Source organism: Anabrus simplex, chromosome 3, assembly GCF_040414725.1.
Source record: "Anabrus simplex isolate iqAnaSimp1 chromosome 3, ASM4041472v1, whole genome shotgun sequence".
In the NCBI taxonomy this organism is placed as follows: Eukaryota; Metazoa; Arthropoda; class Insecta; order Orthoptera; family Tettigoniidae; genus Anabrus; species Anabrus simplex.
In genome coordinates this window covers 427,110,330-427,126,039 of record NC_090267.1, presented here as the reverse complement: position 1 = coordinate 427,126,039, position 15,710 = coordinate 427,110,330, and the positions used below count along the sequence as shown (strand labels likewise).

At 35.5% G+C, this 15,710-nt stretch overlaps 1 protein-coding gene across 2 annotated transcripts in view; it reads right to left on the bottom strand.

Annotated features, from left to right (window-relative positions):
* The window catches only part of LOC136866453 (gamma-butyrobetaine dioxygenase), a 287,824-nt gene that overhangs the window by 122,280 nt on the left and 149,834 nt on the right, over positions 1-15,710 (bottom strand). For both annotated transcript variants that reach the window (XM_067143410.2, XM_067143411.2), the window contains exon 4: positions 1,245-1,426. In XM_067143410.2, coding sequence (XP_066999511.1) covers positions 1,245-1,426 — 182 coding nt within the window. The remainder of the gene's footprint in view (positions 1-1,244; positions 1,427-15,710) is intronic.

Genomic DNA, 15,710 nt, shown 5'->3' with positions numbered 1-15,710 from the left:
CATTCACTTCCATTTTGACAAACAACTTGACTGTAGCCTTCGCTTTATGAATGAGTGAATTGGCACATTGAAAATGAAAAGGGCCAGTTCTAAATTGTTGCCACAGGGTAGGTGGCATAAAACTGACCAAAATTGCCTAATATACTTCCACATTCATGATTTGAGAATTCAAACCAGTGGACCAAGATCAAACCATGAAAAACAGGCTGATACTATAATGTCTTCACCTAATTTTGCTGTGGGAACAATGCATTCTGGTAAGTAACACATCCATACAGATCTATTGGACTGGATGTATTGGATCTATACATCCCTCCACATGATGCTTTACCACTGTCTGGAATCTACAGGTTTTGTACCACTGTAATTGGCTGTGAGCATTCAGTTTAGTGATCCTCGATTTATATGTCTCAGCTCGCCCGTGAAATCCAAGTGCAAACACCTGCATGAAGCTTGTCAGTTTAACTTCAGCACACGTTGAAGGCACTGATGGTCCCTACTGTTAATTGTCTTGCTTCACTGGTAAAGGTGGGGATTTTATAACTCTCTGACATTTCACCCTACATTACTCACATGGTATCTGAAACTTGCCAGAAATTTCATGGATGGAATGACTGAACGGGTGGGTACCGATAATCATGCCCCTTTCAGGCTCACCAAGTTCTTGTTATACGACAATTTCAACAATTGTAGCTAGTAAACATTTCTACCGAGTACTTGCAGTCTTATATAGGCTCACAACATACTATGTATAGGATACTTCAGTGACATATCAGAATCAGTCTACTTTCCTTTCAGACAGTGTCCAATACTGGCAAAGTAGTGTATCTTCATACTGAAATTATTTCCTTCATTTTGAATGTGCCTTTTTGGCTAATAAACTGAACAGAAAACTATCCCTTTTAAAAATACCAGTATTTATGACAAAATATGAGGAAACTTCATATCATCACAACTGCTTCATTTTGGTAAATTATAAGACACATCAATCAGCAGGAGAATTATGCTTGTACAACAAAAACAAACAACAATATACAAACCTGTAGAATACTTTAGTTATATAGGCCTAAATAAGTTTCTAGATACAAATTTTCTGTTGTAGGTTACAATATTTCAGAAAATCAACCATTCTTTTTATAGAACAAAATTACTTCTTCAAAACAGATATGTCTGGGAACCCTAAAAGAACATAAATATGATGACATAAGATTTCAAAGTGCTGTCCAACATTAAACAATGCATACCAACTAGAATCAAAGGTGGAAACATGGTCTTGCCCATTTTCCTGCCAAGATATGACCAGATTCCCACTGTCTGTAACTGTCAGTGACTTGGGCTTAACACCCACATCCAACGAGGGAGTGTCTAAAAGTTTCTGACGCGTCTCCTCGTGAACACAGAGAGGACACTTGCAGTTGTCTCTCAACTGAAACAAGAACTTGCTCAATACTGCATGCTTCCAGCACTTCTCAAACTTGCTGAATAATGCATTCTAAACTTAAATATGAATATAAAAGCACATATCACAGTTTTACTATACGTTTTAAAAATAATGTTCAGCGTATATTTTATTTAGTTGTTTGAGAAGTACTGTCGAAAATACTGCCTCCATGACTGCCATTTTTGGTAAAATGGGCATTCTAAAAACAGCTACATAATACAGATGAAACTGATTTTTCCCATCTGGGAGGAATCTTCGCAAAATATTACAGTGAAACTCTCTTAAGAAGTGATATAAAGAAAATAGTACACACCCCATACAAAACATTCACAGAAGACTTCAATAAAAAAACTGAACCTAAAATATAAATGTACGAAAACACAAGTACAGCAATCCTAAAACAATTTATTATGGGTAAGTTTTAAAGATACCATAACAATTTTGTATTTTATATGGTTCAGTATAAAATACAAGTGTACAGTGTGCTATCACTTACATTATATGTGATTCAACCAATTTCACAGATAAAAAGCAATTATGCCTTAGAGATTACTGATGTTAGAAGTGGGCCAACACCAAGTTCAGATGAAAATTAGGTAACTTATGATAAAATCTGGCTTACATTTTCTCATAAATAGGCAGATAATAATAATAATCCATATTTATATTCAGTTAAATCATGTGTGAAAATTCTAACATCTTTCTGTTGAAGCTTACTGCATAATTTTTCCAATTCTTCCAAATATACTTTCATGAAAGCATGGAAATAAAAATTCTGAACAGGACAAATTTTTCATTCCTATCCTTACTTTTAAGCCTTGCAGAGTGGTATGCAAATAGGTGACACATTTAAATGAAAATTAAATTTCTATCTTGTGTTGCATGCTATGTAAATTTCATGTAAAGACTGGGCATTTTCTAGAAATTTCTGAAAATAGGTCATGGTAATGAAGTAGATTGGTAATTATCTGTGTTTCAGTCAATTCTTTGCAATGACAGACTACAGTGAACTCTTTTTTACCCAGCATGCTAAAACAGTACTGCTCTTTGCCAAATCAGAAAATGTTATGACGACACAAGGAAAATTTCAAATCGTACTTCAGGTTTGGTGGTTCCCAACACAGAACACCACAAAATATTAAATGAAACAACCAATGTGAGGGATAAAAAAATGAATCTGGGAACAGTCAGTGTGTTCCCCTCAAAACAACAAAGCTTTACAGCAAATTCTGCTCAACAGCTCATGCTGGGCTTCAGGAGTACTACAGAGCAAAACTAAATGGTTCTCAAATAAAATGGTCAAATTATACAAACTGACATGTGACAAGAAGACAAAGATGTGATATTCTTTATGGGAGGAAGGCAAAGCAAATGTTCTCTTTAATACAGAATTCTTGGATGAAATATATTCTTAGGGATGATGCTGTCAATAAACAAAATTTATGCTTTAGGGTCCCTAGGAAAGCCTCAGTACAGTATGTCTTTGGGACATGCAAACATCAGGAAAGAGTAACCCAACCATGAATTAACCAGACACATTTTCTTCAATCAAACACATAATTTGCAGCAATACTTGCAAATAATACAGAATGATTATGGGCCTCAACTTCACAATATCAAATGGCCAATCCAAACTCAGTAGCTTATGCAATGTAGCATAATACCTGACTCTCTTAAACCTGTGTAGTTTCTTGTGAATCTTCAGAAGAGAAGGTCTTCTCATTTTGAACTAACAATGTTACAAAAATACTTGAATGTAATGTACAGATGACAGAAGACTTGTGCTGCTGCAAAATTGTTTAGAACATGTGAAAATGCCTTCACTAGATATCCATCAAAATGGAACCTACATTAAAAAGTGAATTATATTCACATTAAAATAAATTTGCAATATTTGAAATTGAAATATATAAGCTATTTTTGCACCACCTTAATCATGCATCATTCATCATGGTCTATCAGCTGGCACTGTCCACTATTTTTGTTTTGGAGATTCAAAGTTTCAAGCTTTCATACTGGCAGAGTGTCTGGTACAAAGTTGATCTACCCATGTGAGAAGAAACTGCATGACATGTAGCATATCAAGAGACAAAGTTATTGCCAGAAGGATCCATTGTACTGAACATGAACCAATCATGGTCCAAGACCACAGCAGATTTGAAAGTAATGGCCCACCAGGTGCAAGATAAGCCCTTGAACTTTTCTCTTTTGAAAATATTTTTAGAGATGATGCTGTCAATGAACAAAATTTATGCTGTTAAGTTCCTGTACAATAGTAAAAATAAACTGAACCTTCAAACAATCCACAGAAAGAAAAAGAACATTTAGCATACCACTACAGTTCTACTGTTCTTAACAAAATAATGTGTAAAATAAAAATTACTTTTCACACATGACTGATAAAATTTAATGTTAACCGTAAAAAAAAAAAAAAAAAGGAATTATTAAAACTGGTATCCTAACGAAACTTAATGGACACCACTGAATTGAAGAGTATCACATGGAGAAGAGAAATCTAAAGCCACTTACCAAAGCTATTTGACAGACATCACATACATACATTATTCATGCAAGAACAAAAATTCTTTACAGCTGCATGTATAGCAACTGAAAGTCTGCTTTGCACTAAGATGGTATTTACACTTCAGAAATTATCAATCTGGAAAACTTTGTTCTATTAGAAAATCTATTTTTGATTACTGATCTTATTTTCAATGTTCCAATAATTACATTTTTATACCTTCAATATTGTCCCATTTCTATAAAGTCCACTGTGAATCTTCCTAAAAATGAGTAATATGGCCATTTCTTGGTTTGATTCCCAGCTGAAAACAGCTTATAATCAATGTCTGATTTTTAATCAGGAGGAAATGATGTTTAATCATCTTCATATTTTGTAGGTCAATCATAAACTTGTCAGCTACTGTAGAGATCCAGTGACATTTTCATCACAGTTTTCCTACAAACAATTACCATGCCTGGCAAATAAGATTTTGTTATAGCACTACACCAAATAGGAACACAGGGTGCAAAATCGCAGGAGGGGGGGGGGATTCCCTCCCACCAACGATTTTATCTCAAAGATTCCTCCCCACTAAAATTGTCCAGCAGGGGTGATTCTTTCATTATAAAATAATCAGAAAAATGTATAACATATTTTCATTTTCTTCGTCCATTTTTTAAGGTTGAATAGGGAGATGGGCAGAGATATGGAATTATCGCACTTGACGCTATTTCAGATAACTTTCATTTATTTTATTTTTGTTCTTAAAGAATGTTTTAACCCTTTAAGACAGTTTTTTCCCCATTACTAATGTACCGGGTGGTATACCTCATCCGCACATTTAAAAGAAGCGCCTTAAGAAACGCTATCTCTCATACTAAACGTGAAACAGCTACTGCATGAAGTTGGGACATAAATCAGAAGATGTCACTCATAAATAATAGAGTAATGTGTTATTTTGAAGTTACCTAAATTGACTGGATTTGTTTGTTTTGTGTTTGTTTACTTCAAGAAATTTGAACTTTTCTCCAAAGATGTCCTTACAAAAACTGTAGTCATGCACTCCGGTGCATGGTGGAAGAACTAGTGATTTAAAGAAGTTTTGTGTTATTACGTTTTCTCAACTAAATTAACTTTAATTAATTTTGTTATTTCAAGGTTTGCAACACTTCTTTCTCATTCCACCAGCTTTTGAATCTGGCCACTCAGGAATTTTCTGTAATTATTTTTCAGCTAATAATAGGCTTCTTGTACCTTTTGAATTTGCCAATAAAAATGAGAGGGAGTGTCCGGATTTAGTCCAGAACCCTCTCGAACCATCCCCCCGGGTATATAAACTGTGGATTTTTCAAGCTACCTTGTCTTATTGATCGTCGTCTTACTGAGTGTGTGTGTTACGACAGGAGGCAGTTCACCAGCCCAGGTAATGGCCATCAGCTTTATATCTCTGTAGCTACCTCCGCAGACTTACACGAGGGGAAGGTTCGAATTTCTAAATATGTAAACGCCTGTTTTCTAAAATGTAAACTTTCTTTCAGCTAATGTAACATTTCATAAAGACTTTAATTGTAAATCGGGGATAGAGAGTGCTTTACCCTCTCGAGTTCCCCTTCAACTTAACTTGAGGTGACTACGATGTTTTTAATCGTTTTTCTCCTGTAAATTACCAAGTAACTTGTTCTTCTAGTCACCTCAGTAGTGTGGGATTAGCCTCTGCATCATCGGGGCACAAGCCCAAGTAGGGTTTTAAAACCGAGTTTTCAAGGAGCGCAAGTGTACGCCTCCATACATTTTGTGTTCAGGCCAGTAATTTAACCTGTTTTTCTTTTCCACAAAGGCCCAGTAGTTTGGGTAATAGATACCCCTGTGTACAAATTGTAAATTGTAAGTTGGGCCTAGAGGGGCCAGAAATTTGTAAGATTTTTGGTGTAATGTTGCCTTGAGTGGGCTGTAAGAAATTGGAAGCACAGTCTCCTTAGTTAAAGTTGGAGAGCATGGAAGCTCTTTTCTGAGATTGCTAATTTTACTGTAATATTGAGGGGTGCCACTGGAAGGCTGTAAATGTATATTGGTTGGAGCAAGGTGCTTTGTCTTATCTATGTAAACGCTACATTGGCGGCATTGTAAATTTATAAATTAGGGGCTTGAAGCCCAAATGTCTTAAATTCCCTATTCTGGTATCTAAATTGTCTTGTCTCCGATACACTGGTTTTCCTTCACTAAGTGAAAACTTTGTTAAGTTTTGAGATTTGAAAAGAAATATAACCTTTATTTTAAAGCTTTATATGAATTTTGATATCATAGATAGACCCACTCAAGCCCGCACCTTCTTTCATCTCTCTGTGATCCACAAAAACACGGTAACAACTAAAATTAATGTTTTTTTACTGTATATATTGCCATAAAATCATTAACTATAACACACATAATATAGAAATAATACAATGACTGCCAGACCTTGAACAATAAAACAATGTTTCGATGGCAACTCCGCACCTGCGGACTATTGTTCATGTTTCACTCTGGCAAGTCCATCTGAAACCTGGTCAAAAATATAACTTACTTGAAGCTCTCCTTCCTTGTCATCGCTCTAAGTAGCTCGAGCATACACCACTCCTGCACTTCTTGGAGAGGGTGTGTTTCTGATATTCACTTAAGCAGTATACAAACTGAATAACTTTCCAACAGAATTCAAACAAAAAGATCTAAGGGAGGGAGTAATTTACGTACTGGGAATTATATACCCTCTCCCCCGTCGGGTACTGCCTGAAATATACACTAGTAGTTAAACCCTAAAATTCCCCCCCACCCACCCTCCAACATCTCTTTCTGATTTTGCACCCTGTAGGAACATGTAATATTATAAACATAATGAAAGATTAAAGAGCCCATTTAAATGAAGATGACAGTGAAGTGGAGTTTGTACCTCTTCTTCTGTGTTTTTGTGTTTGTCCTTGTCTCTACTTTCTGTTGCTCCTTCTTCCCACACTAATCTGTCAAGTTATATATTAGAAAGATATAACACAGGAGTTGTCACTTATTTGATCCTTTCCATTAGTGACCTGTCATTGTGTTCAATTAGCTGAGCTTGTTCTTCATTTCTTTTACAATATATTATATACTGTACCATAACATGTCTCAGGTAAATGTAGATATACTCCAAATCTGAACAGTCACTCCTTGATCATGGTTTGCCTGGACAAGAACTTCTAAGAACCTTCACAAAGCAATTTTCTCACAAGAAAACTTTGTTAAAATTGTTATGAACATAAATTGCTCCATCTGTCTGAAACCTTAATATAATTATCCTGGCCAATCATTACCAATTTTATTTTAGTTTTTTTTTTAATTAGTATATTTTACTTATTCCAGAAAATAAAGAAATATGGACTCTGGACTCTGCAGGAATTTTTTTTAATGTAACTAGAAGAAAATTATGTTTGATGAAAAAATGTTAATTAGAATGTGTTTTGAAAATTATTGTAATATTTTTTAAAATGCAATTTAGGGTAACCTCAAGAATAGAATTTAGGACTTAATGAAATTTAGAAAATTTTTCTGAACAGATTAAGAAATTATTTACATTGTAAGAATTATTTTTGAAGTGATTCTTGTATTTAAATTTCATGTAGTTGTGTTTAATTGTGTGTCATGTAAATTAATTTCATGAAGATTCAAGAAAACATTCAGGGCACTGAAGAAATATTTTTTAATGTAATTGGAAGAAAATTGTAATATTGTGCTTTGGCGGAACACATGCGGTACATAACTTTTGGAACAGTAGGTACTGCACGTGAAGAGATTAGGTGATGCAATTCCTCTTGCATCAGCAGTTTATACAATGACCATATATGGTCATGCAAATGGATTGGTCAGAATAACAACCTTTCCAACAGGCAAAAAACGAGAATCTAGAGAAATTTGGTGTCCTATTGGTTATTTGTGATCGGGACATTTCCGGCCTTCTGCCGGCTTTGTGTGTGTATGCGTGTTGCCCGCGTCTTTACCATCTGACCGACCTTGCGAGCAGGTGTGCTCAAGGTCTAGCTCCGTCGGGGCCTACTGCCTTTCCCAGTAAGCGCTATTTTTCTAATTCTTTTGTATTTTCTTCAATTTAAATTCATTCTTATGTTTTGGCCTTTGTCACCTTTAACATAACTTTCCGTGATAACGTAAAAGTTTATTTTGTGTGCCGGAGTTTCCTCTAGATGACCATATTCACCATAATTGAGTTTCAGTAGAGCTTAGCTGTTAGGCTAATTTGTTATATGTTGTCTTCGAAGGCAAACCTTTTCTGGCTCAATGTTTATTACAGGTAAATGTAACATTCTCTCTTGAATAATGAATTGTATTGATTTTGATTCTTTTGAGGATGCCTCCATTCACTCTGTGAATCTTTTATGAAAGTTTATTGCATTTATTTTAAAAATTAATTGTCAACTACTCTGCCATTCATTTGTAATTGTATCTTTTAATTTGTCAATATTATGAGTTCGAGGTGGATGATCGTGAACCTTTTCTTCCCCATAATGGCATACTTTCCCATGGACCTCAATAGGGCTTCCTTCCACAATCCTGTCCGAAGTTGTCATTTATTAGACCTGCAAGTTACGATTACTTTGCGTATTTGATACGTTAACCGTCACGTTTCCAAGCTTAGATGTGAAACCGCCACTACTTTGATATTTTTCCTATTTTCCCTATTTATATTAATATTATTATGTGCTCATGCTCATGGCTTAAATCATGTTTTTATTATTATTATTATTATTATTATTATTATTATTATTATTATTTATGTGTACACACCCGAGTGCGGCAACATTGCGTATTCTGTTGTTGTTGTTGTTGTTGTTATTATTATTATTATTATTATTATTATTATTATTATTATTATTATTATTATTATTATTATTATTATTATTATTATTGGTGCACGCACTCCACAGGTGCTACAATATGCATGCTAAGGCAAATATCAAGAAAAATTGTTGTTTTACAATCCAGTTGTAGAGGTTTTAAGAAAGAAAAAAAAATTCCATAGACTTCAATTGGAACCTGGAGCTGATTTTAGTTGAAACTATAGAAAAGAGACTAAATAGCCGCATAGTTTTAGGATACAGCCAGCTTTATACATTAAATATATTTGTTTAATTAAAACTGTACAACACTATACATCATCATCATCATCATCATCATCATCATCATCATCATCATCATCATCATCGTTTTCCAAATCCAGTTTCCCAGGTATGGTGTACAAGCGCTCGCCATCTCTGTACAACACTATATATATATATATATATATTTAAAAACCCATCCATTAGGTGAATTTTCAAAACTGAATGGCTGTTCTACTAACATAAGGTACTGCAATAGAACTTGGTTATTTCAAACCTTTTAAAATACAGATTTGTGAATAATTCACACTTTTCTTGTGATCCCTTGACATTCTTACAGAACAAAATGTTAAAGATGTATATTTAATTCGAAATAAAAATATCATATTAGTACTTGCATATTTTCAAAAAGTTATGTTTAAAGATGATGGAATGTTGCCTGGGTGGAAGAGAAAAGTAGAATCAAGCTGGTGCTGCAAATGGAACTGTAGTAGTAGTAGTAGTAGTAGTAGTAGTAGTAGTAGTAGTAGTAGTAGTAGTAGTAGTAGTAGTAGTAGTAGTAGTAGTAGTAGTTGTTGTTGCTGTTGTTGTTGTTGTTGCAAAACTAAGAAAAGGTTCAAGTTCTTTGCTTCTTGAGGGTATGTTACTCGAATGATGTTTACTGAAGCAAACGTTTGAGTTTTGGTAACTCAGAATTTTGCTCATTAGGCCTAAGCCCAGAACTCCACATAGAGTTTGTTGACAGCTACCTGCAAATAAAAATGAGGCATTCCACTAGCAATGGTCAGGATTTTTATCATAAAATACCATGTATAGTTTTACTGTCTGTTATTGTTTTGGGATACTCTACGGCCATTATAGTTCGAGGAACCATTGAAAAAGTAGGGATCATTTGAATTCAATATTCGCGTAAGTACGGAGTGAGATATTGTTTAGCTGAGCTGAGTGGCTCAGATGGTTGAGGCGCTGGCCTTCTGACCCTAACTTGGCAGGTTCAATCCTGGCTCAGTCCGGTGGTATTTGAAGGTGGTCAAATACATCCGGCTCGTGTCAGTAGATTTACTGGCACGGAAAAGAGCTCCTGTGGGACTAAATTCCGGCACCTCCAAAAACCGCAAAAACAGTTAGTGAGACGTAAAGCCAATAACATTAGGTATTGTTCAATTCAAATTTGTGGCTAATTTGAATTATTTTCCTAGACCTTTCAGATTTGAATTACTGTTGGTACTTGCTGTCACAAACATATTAAGGAGTATCTCCCTCAGTTCTCTTTGCCTTTTATTTTCTTTCTTCTGTAATCTCAATGTCTCGGCAAATAACATCAGCCTTTGTGGGTGGGGTTAACTTTCAATGAGTAACCAGGAGAACCTGACCCCTTCAAAGCATGTCCCCAGGTTTGCTATAGGGATGACCTTTAGGTACGCAGACCAACAAGTAGCCCAATTCCTGGGGGCTTTAAAATGCTGGGATACCCTCTCTCCAAGGGTCATAAGTATGAAGGGCTATTAACATAGGGTGATGTATGAAGTCCTCAATAGCATCTGCAGTGGAGAAGATGGACTTCAGAACAGTGTAGATGGAAGGGGGAATCCACTGCTCGGGTTCTAAGAATAAAAGGTATATTTCCAATATAAATTATCCGTTATTAGACATTATAAATTTTCCAGCTAACTTATTCTTGGTTGCCAGTGTTTGCCCCAGCGTGTATAATGTCCAATAACGGACCATTTATATTGGTATTATAAATTTACTCATTCGGGACAAATATTTCAGATTCCCTATGGGAATCAACATCTATATCAATTATGAATTTACTCATTCAGGACAAATATTTCAGGTTCCCCGAGGGAATCAATATCTATATCATTAAAAGTTAGATAGTGATCATATATCATAGAAAGTCCTCAACGGCAGACAAGGTGCAGGGCCTACTGAAGCTTCTCTTGTGGTTGGGAAGGTGGACGAACGGTGCAGCAGTTTTGGAACCTCCAGTCATTGTAATTCTTATGCCAATGGGGATAGGTTCAGAGTCTGTCAGGAACGTACAATTGTTGATGCGCAGCAACATTCCCATGCTAAAAGATGTCACACACAGGCATTTTCTGCAGAAGTTAGTTCATATAAACACACCACTACAAGTCCTGCAGCAATCGGGCAGTTGCAATGGAAGCAGGATTGTGTAGTCTGGCAGCTCCTAATGACAAACTGGCTTGTGGGTAACAAATGTGTGATCAAAGTCAAATAATAATCTAGTATTGTACTGAACAGGTGGAATTTATAATCTAGTATTATTATTTGACTTTAAGTACATTTCAATACAGACCATAACATGAGATTTGTAACATGTAAATGTGTGATCGCCATTTTGCTTGAAGAGAGGCAGTATGCAACTTGTGTACTGAATTTGTGACTGATCAAGCCTATTCAGGAACGACTTTGCTCACCCCAAATGGGGAAGGGGCTAGAAAAGGTGCCCCTAAACACAGTCACCCTACATACAATCCGACTGGGAAACCACACTCAAGAGAGTACAACTTGTGCAGTTGAAAGAAAATAAAGATGAATCTTGCTTCTTGGAACATCCATACTTTAATGGACAATGATACAGGTTTTCGGCCAGAAAGACCAACAGCTACTGTGTCTCATGAATTAAAAAGATTTAACATCCATATTGCAGCACTGAGTAAAACTAGAAGACCAGGCGAAGGGCAAATTAAAAAACAAAGAGGCGGTTACACTTACTTTTGGAAAGGAAAGGATAATCATGAGCTCTGCATTCATGATGTTGGTTTTGCCATTGCGAACAAACTTGTTCCTCACTTTGACAAACCACCTTCTGGCATACATGAAAGACTTATAAGCTTACGCCTCAAGCTCACCAATAACCAACAAGCTACAATAATACAGTGCATATGCCTTGACTCTAACTTGTGATGATGATGAAGAGGAAGCATTCTACTCCCAACTTGACATGCATCTAATAGAAATACCCCAAGCTGAGAAAATCATTCTCTTGGGAGACTTCAATGCACAATGCACTACGGCCCAAAGTAATTGGAAAGGAGGGTTGATGTTGTGCACCTCCAGCTTTCCTAGCGGTAGGATTATGAGAGCGAGAAGTAAGGGAACATCCACCTTTTTGCAACTACGTTGTTCCATACTACCAAGGCCATATCGTCGTATAACTTTTAACATCAACAACAACATCAACAGTGTTAATTTCAAATTATAGCAGCTACTACAAGCAACGAAGGACATTCCCTCAACTCCTCGGCACACTGCACATAATTCATAAATAAACACATCCCAATTCTACAGCCTCCGACTGCCTTAACATTGGCACTCTTACAAGACTGTCAATTTTGAAACACTTTTTTACACTTATTGACACTTCGACTACGAATAAATGAAACAAATCAAATGTTCACATTTTTAACATATGTTTTTATATCCATGGCTACATCTACAGCACCATAGGAAATTTATAACATCCTCAATCACAAGTTTTTACATAATATTTTAAAACTCTGCTTAATATTGTGCATACGTGCTCAATTATTTGTGACTTAGACTGTAAGGGAGTCATTTACAATTCAACGTCTTTTTATGACATGCAACTCATGTTAACCATTTTAAGTGTATTTTTAAGGCCTATTTTATGTAAAATTTGTGTTAATCCTGATACCTTTCTGATTTATGTATTTGCTTGAACTGATGATGATTCCAAGAGAATCAAAACTAGCCTTCATTTATTAAAGGTATAAATGATTCACATTATATAAAGTGTTGAATGGTGGAATATCACATGACTGAAAGAGATGTATCGAGCACAAGCTTACTTCTGCACTCAGACATCCATAAACCAATGAGTGGTCTATTTGCAGGAAGATAGAGAAAAAGGTACCCTGTAAAGTAACAGGCTGTCTGTGAAGACTTACAACTGTACCCTTAGTATGAAATTACATACATTTTGTAAATTTAACAAAAAATATTACCAAAACCTTCTCCATATTTTCCACTATCTTAGTCCATCATTCTTGCAATTTTAAAATTCTGTCAAAAGTAGAACAGGAAACTTGAATGCAAAAATGTCAGGCAATTATAATTGATTCAAACAAATTTCAGACTAAAAGAAGTGCCAAACAGCACAATAACTGTGAAAAACAGAGGATAAACCAAGACATCCCACTCAATCTTGTTCAACTTTCTACAGATGACCAAAAACATCTAAAGCTTTATGTTTCTTTGATGCCCAGTTGAGAGCTTGGACGGTAGAAGCACTGGCCTTCCAAGCCTAAGTTGACAAGTTTGATTCTGGCTCAGTTTCGTGGCATTTGATGGTGATTGAATATGCCAGCCCCATGTCAGTAAATCCATAAAATGTCAAAGAATTTGTACACTTCAGCACAACTGAAAACCATAGAAGTAGATAGTAGGATGCAATACCAATAACATTATTATTTTCTCAAACTTCAAAGCCATTTTGAATCTCTAGTTCTAGCCTTTTCTCTTGAATATTTTGGTGTCATTTCTGCAAATGGCAATAGTACACATATGATATGATAATCATGTTGTTGTTTTTGTGTCATCAGTCCAAAGACTGATTTCATAGGGTTCTCCATGTCACCTCTTGCATGTGCTAACCTCTTCAGCTCTACATAGCTATTGCATCTTACATAATCTGACATCTTTTGTGATTTGTCTTCTTCTTTTTCTTTTTTTTTTGTTGCACCAACACAGACAGGTCTTATGACAACTATAGTACAGGAAAAGGCTAGGACTGGGAAGGAAGTGACTGTGGCCTTAATTAGGATACAGCCTCAGCATTTACCTGGTGTGAAAATGGGAAACCTTGGAAAATCCTCTTCAGGGCAGTCTACTGTGGGGTTTGAACCCACTGCCTCCTGAATGCAGGCTGACAGATACATAATTCAAACCCTGTAGACAACTCGCTTGATCTCTTCCTGTCATATTCATATCCCTTACACTTTCTTTCGAAACCAACTGAACAAGTTCTGGGTGTCTTTTAACATATGTCCTATCAGTCCATTTCCTCTTCTGGTTGTATTTCACCAGATTGTTTTTCTCTCGCCAATTTGATTCTGTATCTCTTTATTTATGATCAAATCCACCTATCTCACCATCATTCTTCTTTAACACTACATTTCAAGGCAACTATTCTCTTTCTCTCTGCACCAGTTATTGTCTATGTTTCACTTCCATTCAATGAGGCACTTCACACAAACACCTTCAGAAGATTTGTCGTAATATCTATATATATAAAATAAGAGTTTTGTCTGTACATTGCTCAGAATTTGAAAATAATGGTATTTCTGTATCGGTCATGTCCACAGTAACAAGGAAATGAACTTTTTACTTTTCCGTAATTTCTGTCTGTCTGTATGAATGTAAGTATGTACACGCATCACTAGAAAACGGCTAAAGAGAATTTAATGAAAATCGGCATGCAAAGTCGGAAAATAAGTCGCTACAATCTAAGCCATAAATAATTTTATTCACGCTGATAGAAATGGTAGTTTAGGGGAAGGCCTAAAATTTAATTTTCTAATATTTATGTTATTAGTGGTCCTATCTCATTTAAAACTGGTATACAAAGTCAGAGAATGAGCCACTACAATCTAGGCTATAAATCATTTTATTCACACTGAATGAAATGGTACTTTAGGGGAAGGCCTAAAATTTAATTCTAAAAAATTATTTTATTAGTGGTCGTATCGATAAATACTACATAACCAAAGTTATATAGAATTAAATTTCTGACCGTTTATGTCTTATACATTTTTACCGTATCGGCTACGATAACACAGATATTCATGAATTTGTATTTTTGTTGCTAAGTCCATATTGACACCGAGCAACGAGAAAATGGATGAACAGAATTTAATGAAAATCTGTACCGGTATATAGAGTCAGGGAATAAAAAACTACAGTATAAGCTATAGATAATTTTATTCACCCTGGATGAAATTGTAGTTTAGGGGAAGGCACCTAAAATTTAATTTTTAAATAGGCCTACCTATGTTGTTGGTCCTATCGAAAAGTACTACATAACAAAAGTTACAGAGAATACAATTTCCGATAATTTATGTTTTATTCAGTTTTACTGTACCGACTATGATGAGTGGTATTTCAGAGTCGGAAGAAAACTAAATGTGAAGGTCTACAATATCAAAAGCGCATAACATTGATCAACAATAACATTACATTGACCACTGTTTGTTGTGAAGTTATTTGTCTCTTATGCTGCCTCTCAACTATGATAGATGGGATTACTGCTGCGTAGCGAGTATAATAGCCTGACTGAATATTGACGGGAAATAGCCGGGGATTTCTTCTTTAGCATGCCATTCCTCTGGTTCATACATTTTCTGATACAGCTGGTACGTAACACACTGGTTCTTCATAGTATTCCAGTTATTCGATCCCTACTCTGATGTGCTGTTTTGAATGAGCATTGTGCATACTTAAGGCAGAGGCTGACTTAGTAGTAGTATGGCCTGGTCTAGAATAACAATTTAGGCCTATTCCAAATTATAGCACCACAATTCAGTAAATAACTCAAAATTCAACCCTGAAAAGAGCCCTTTCTTATTAAAAGCTTCTTCCTTTTCACTTTTATTGAATT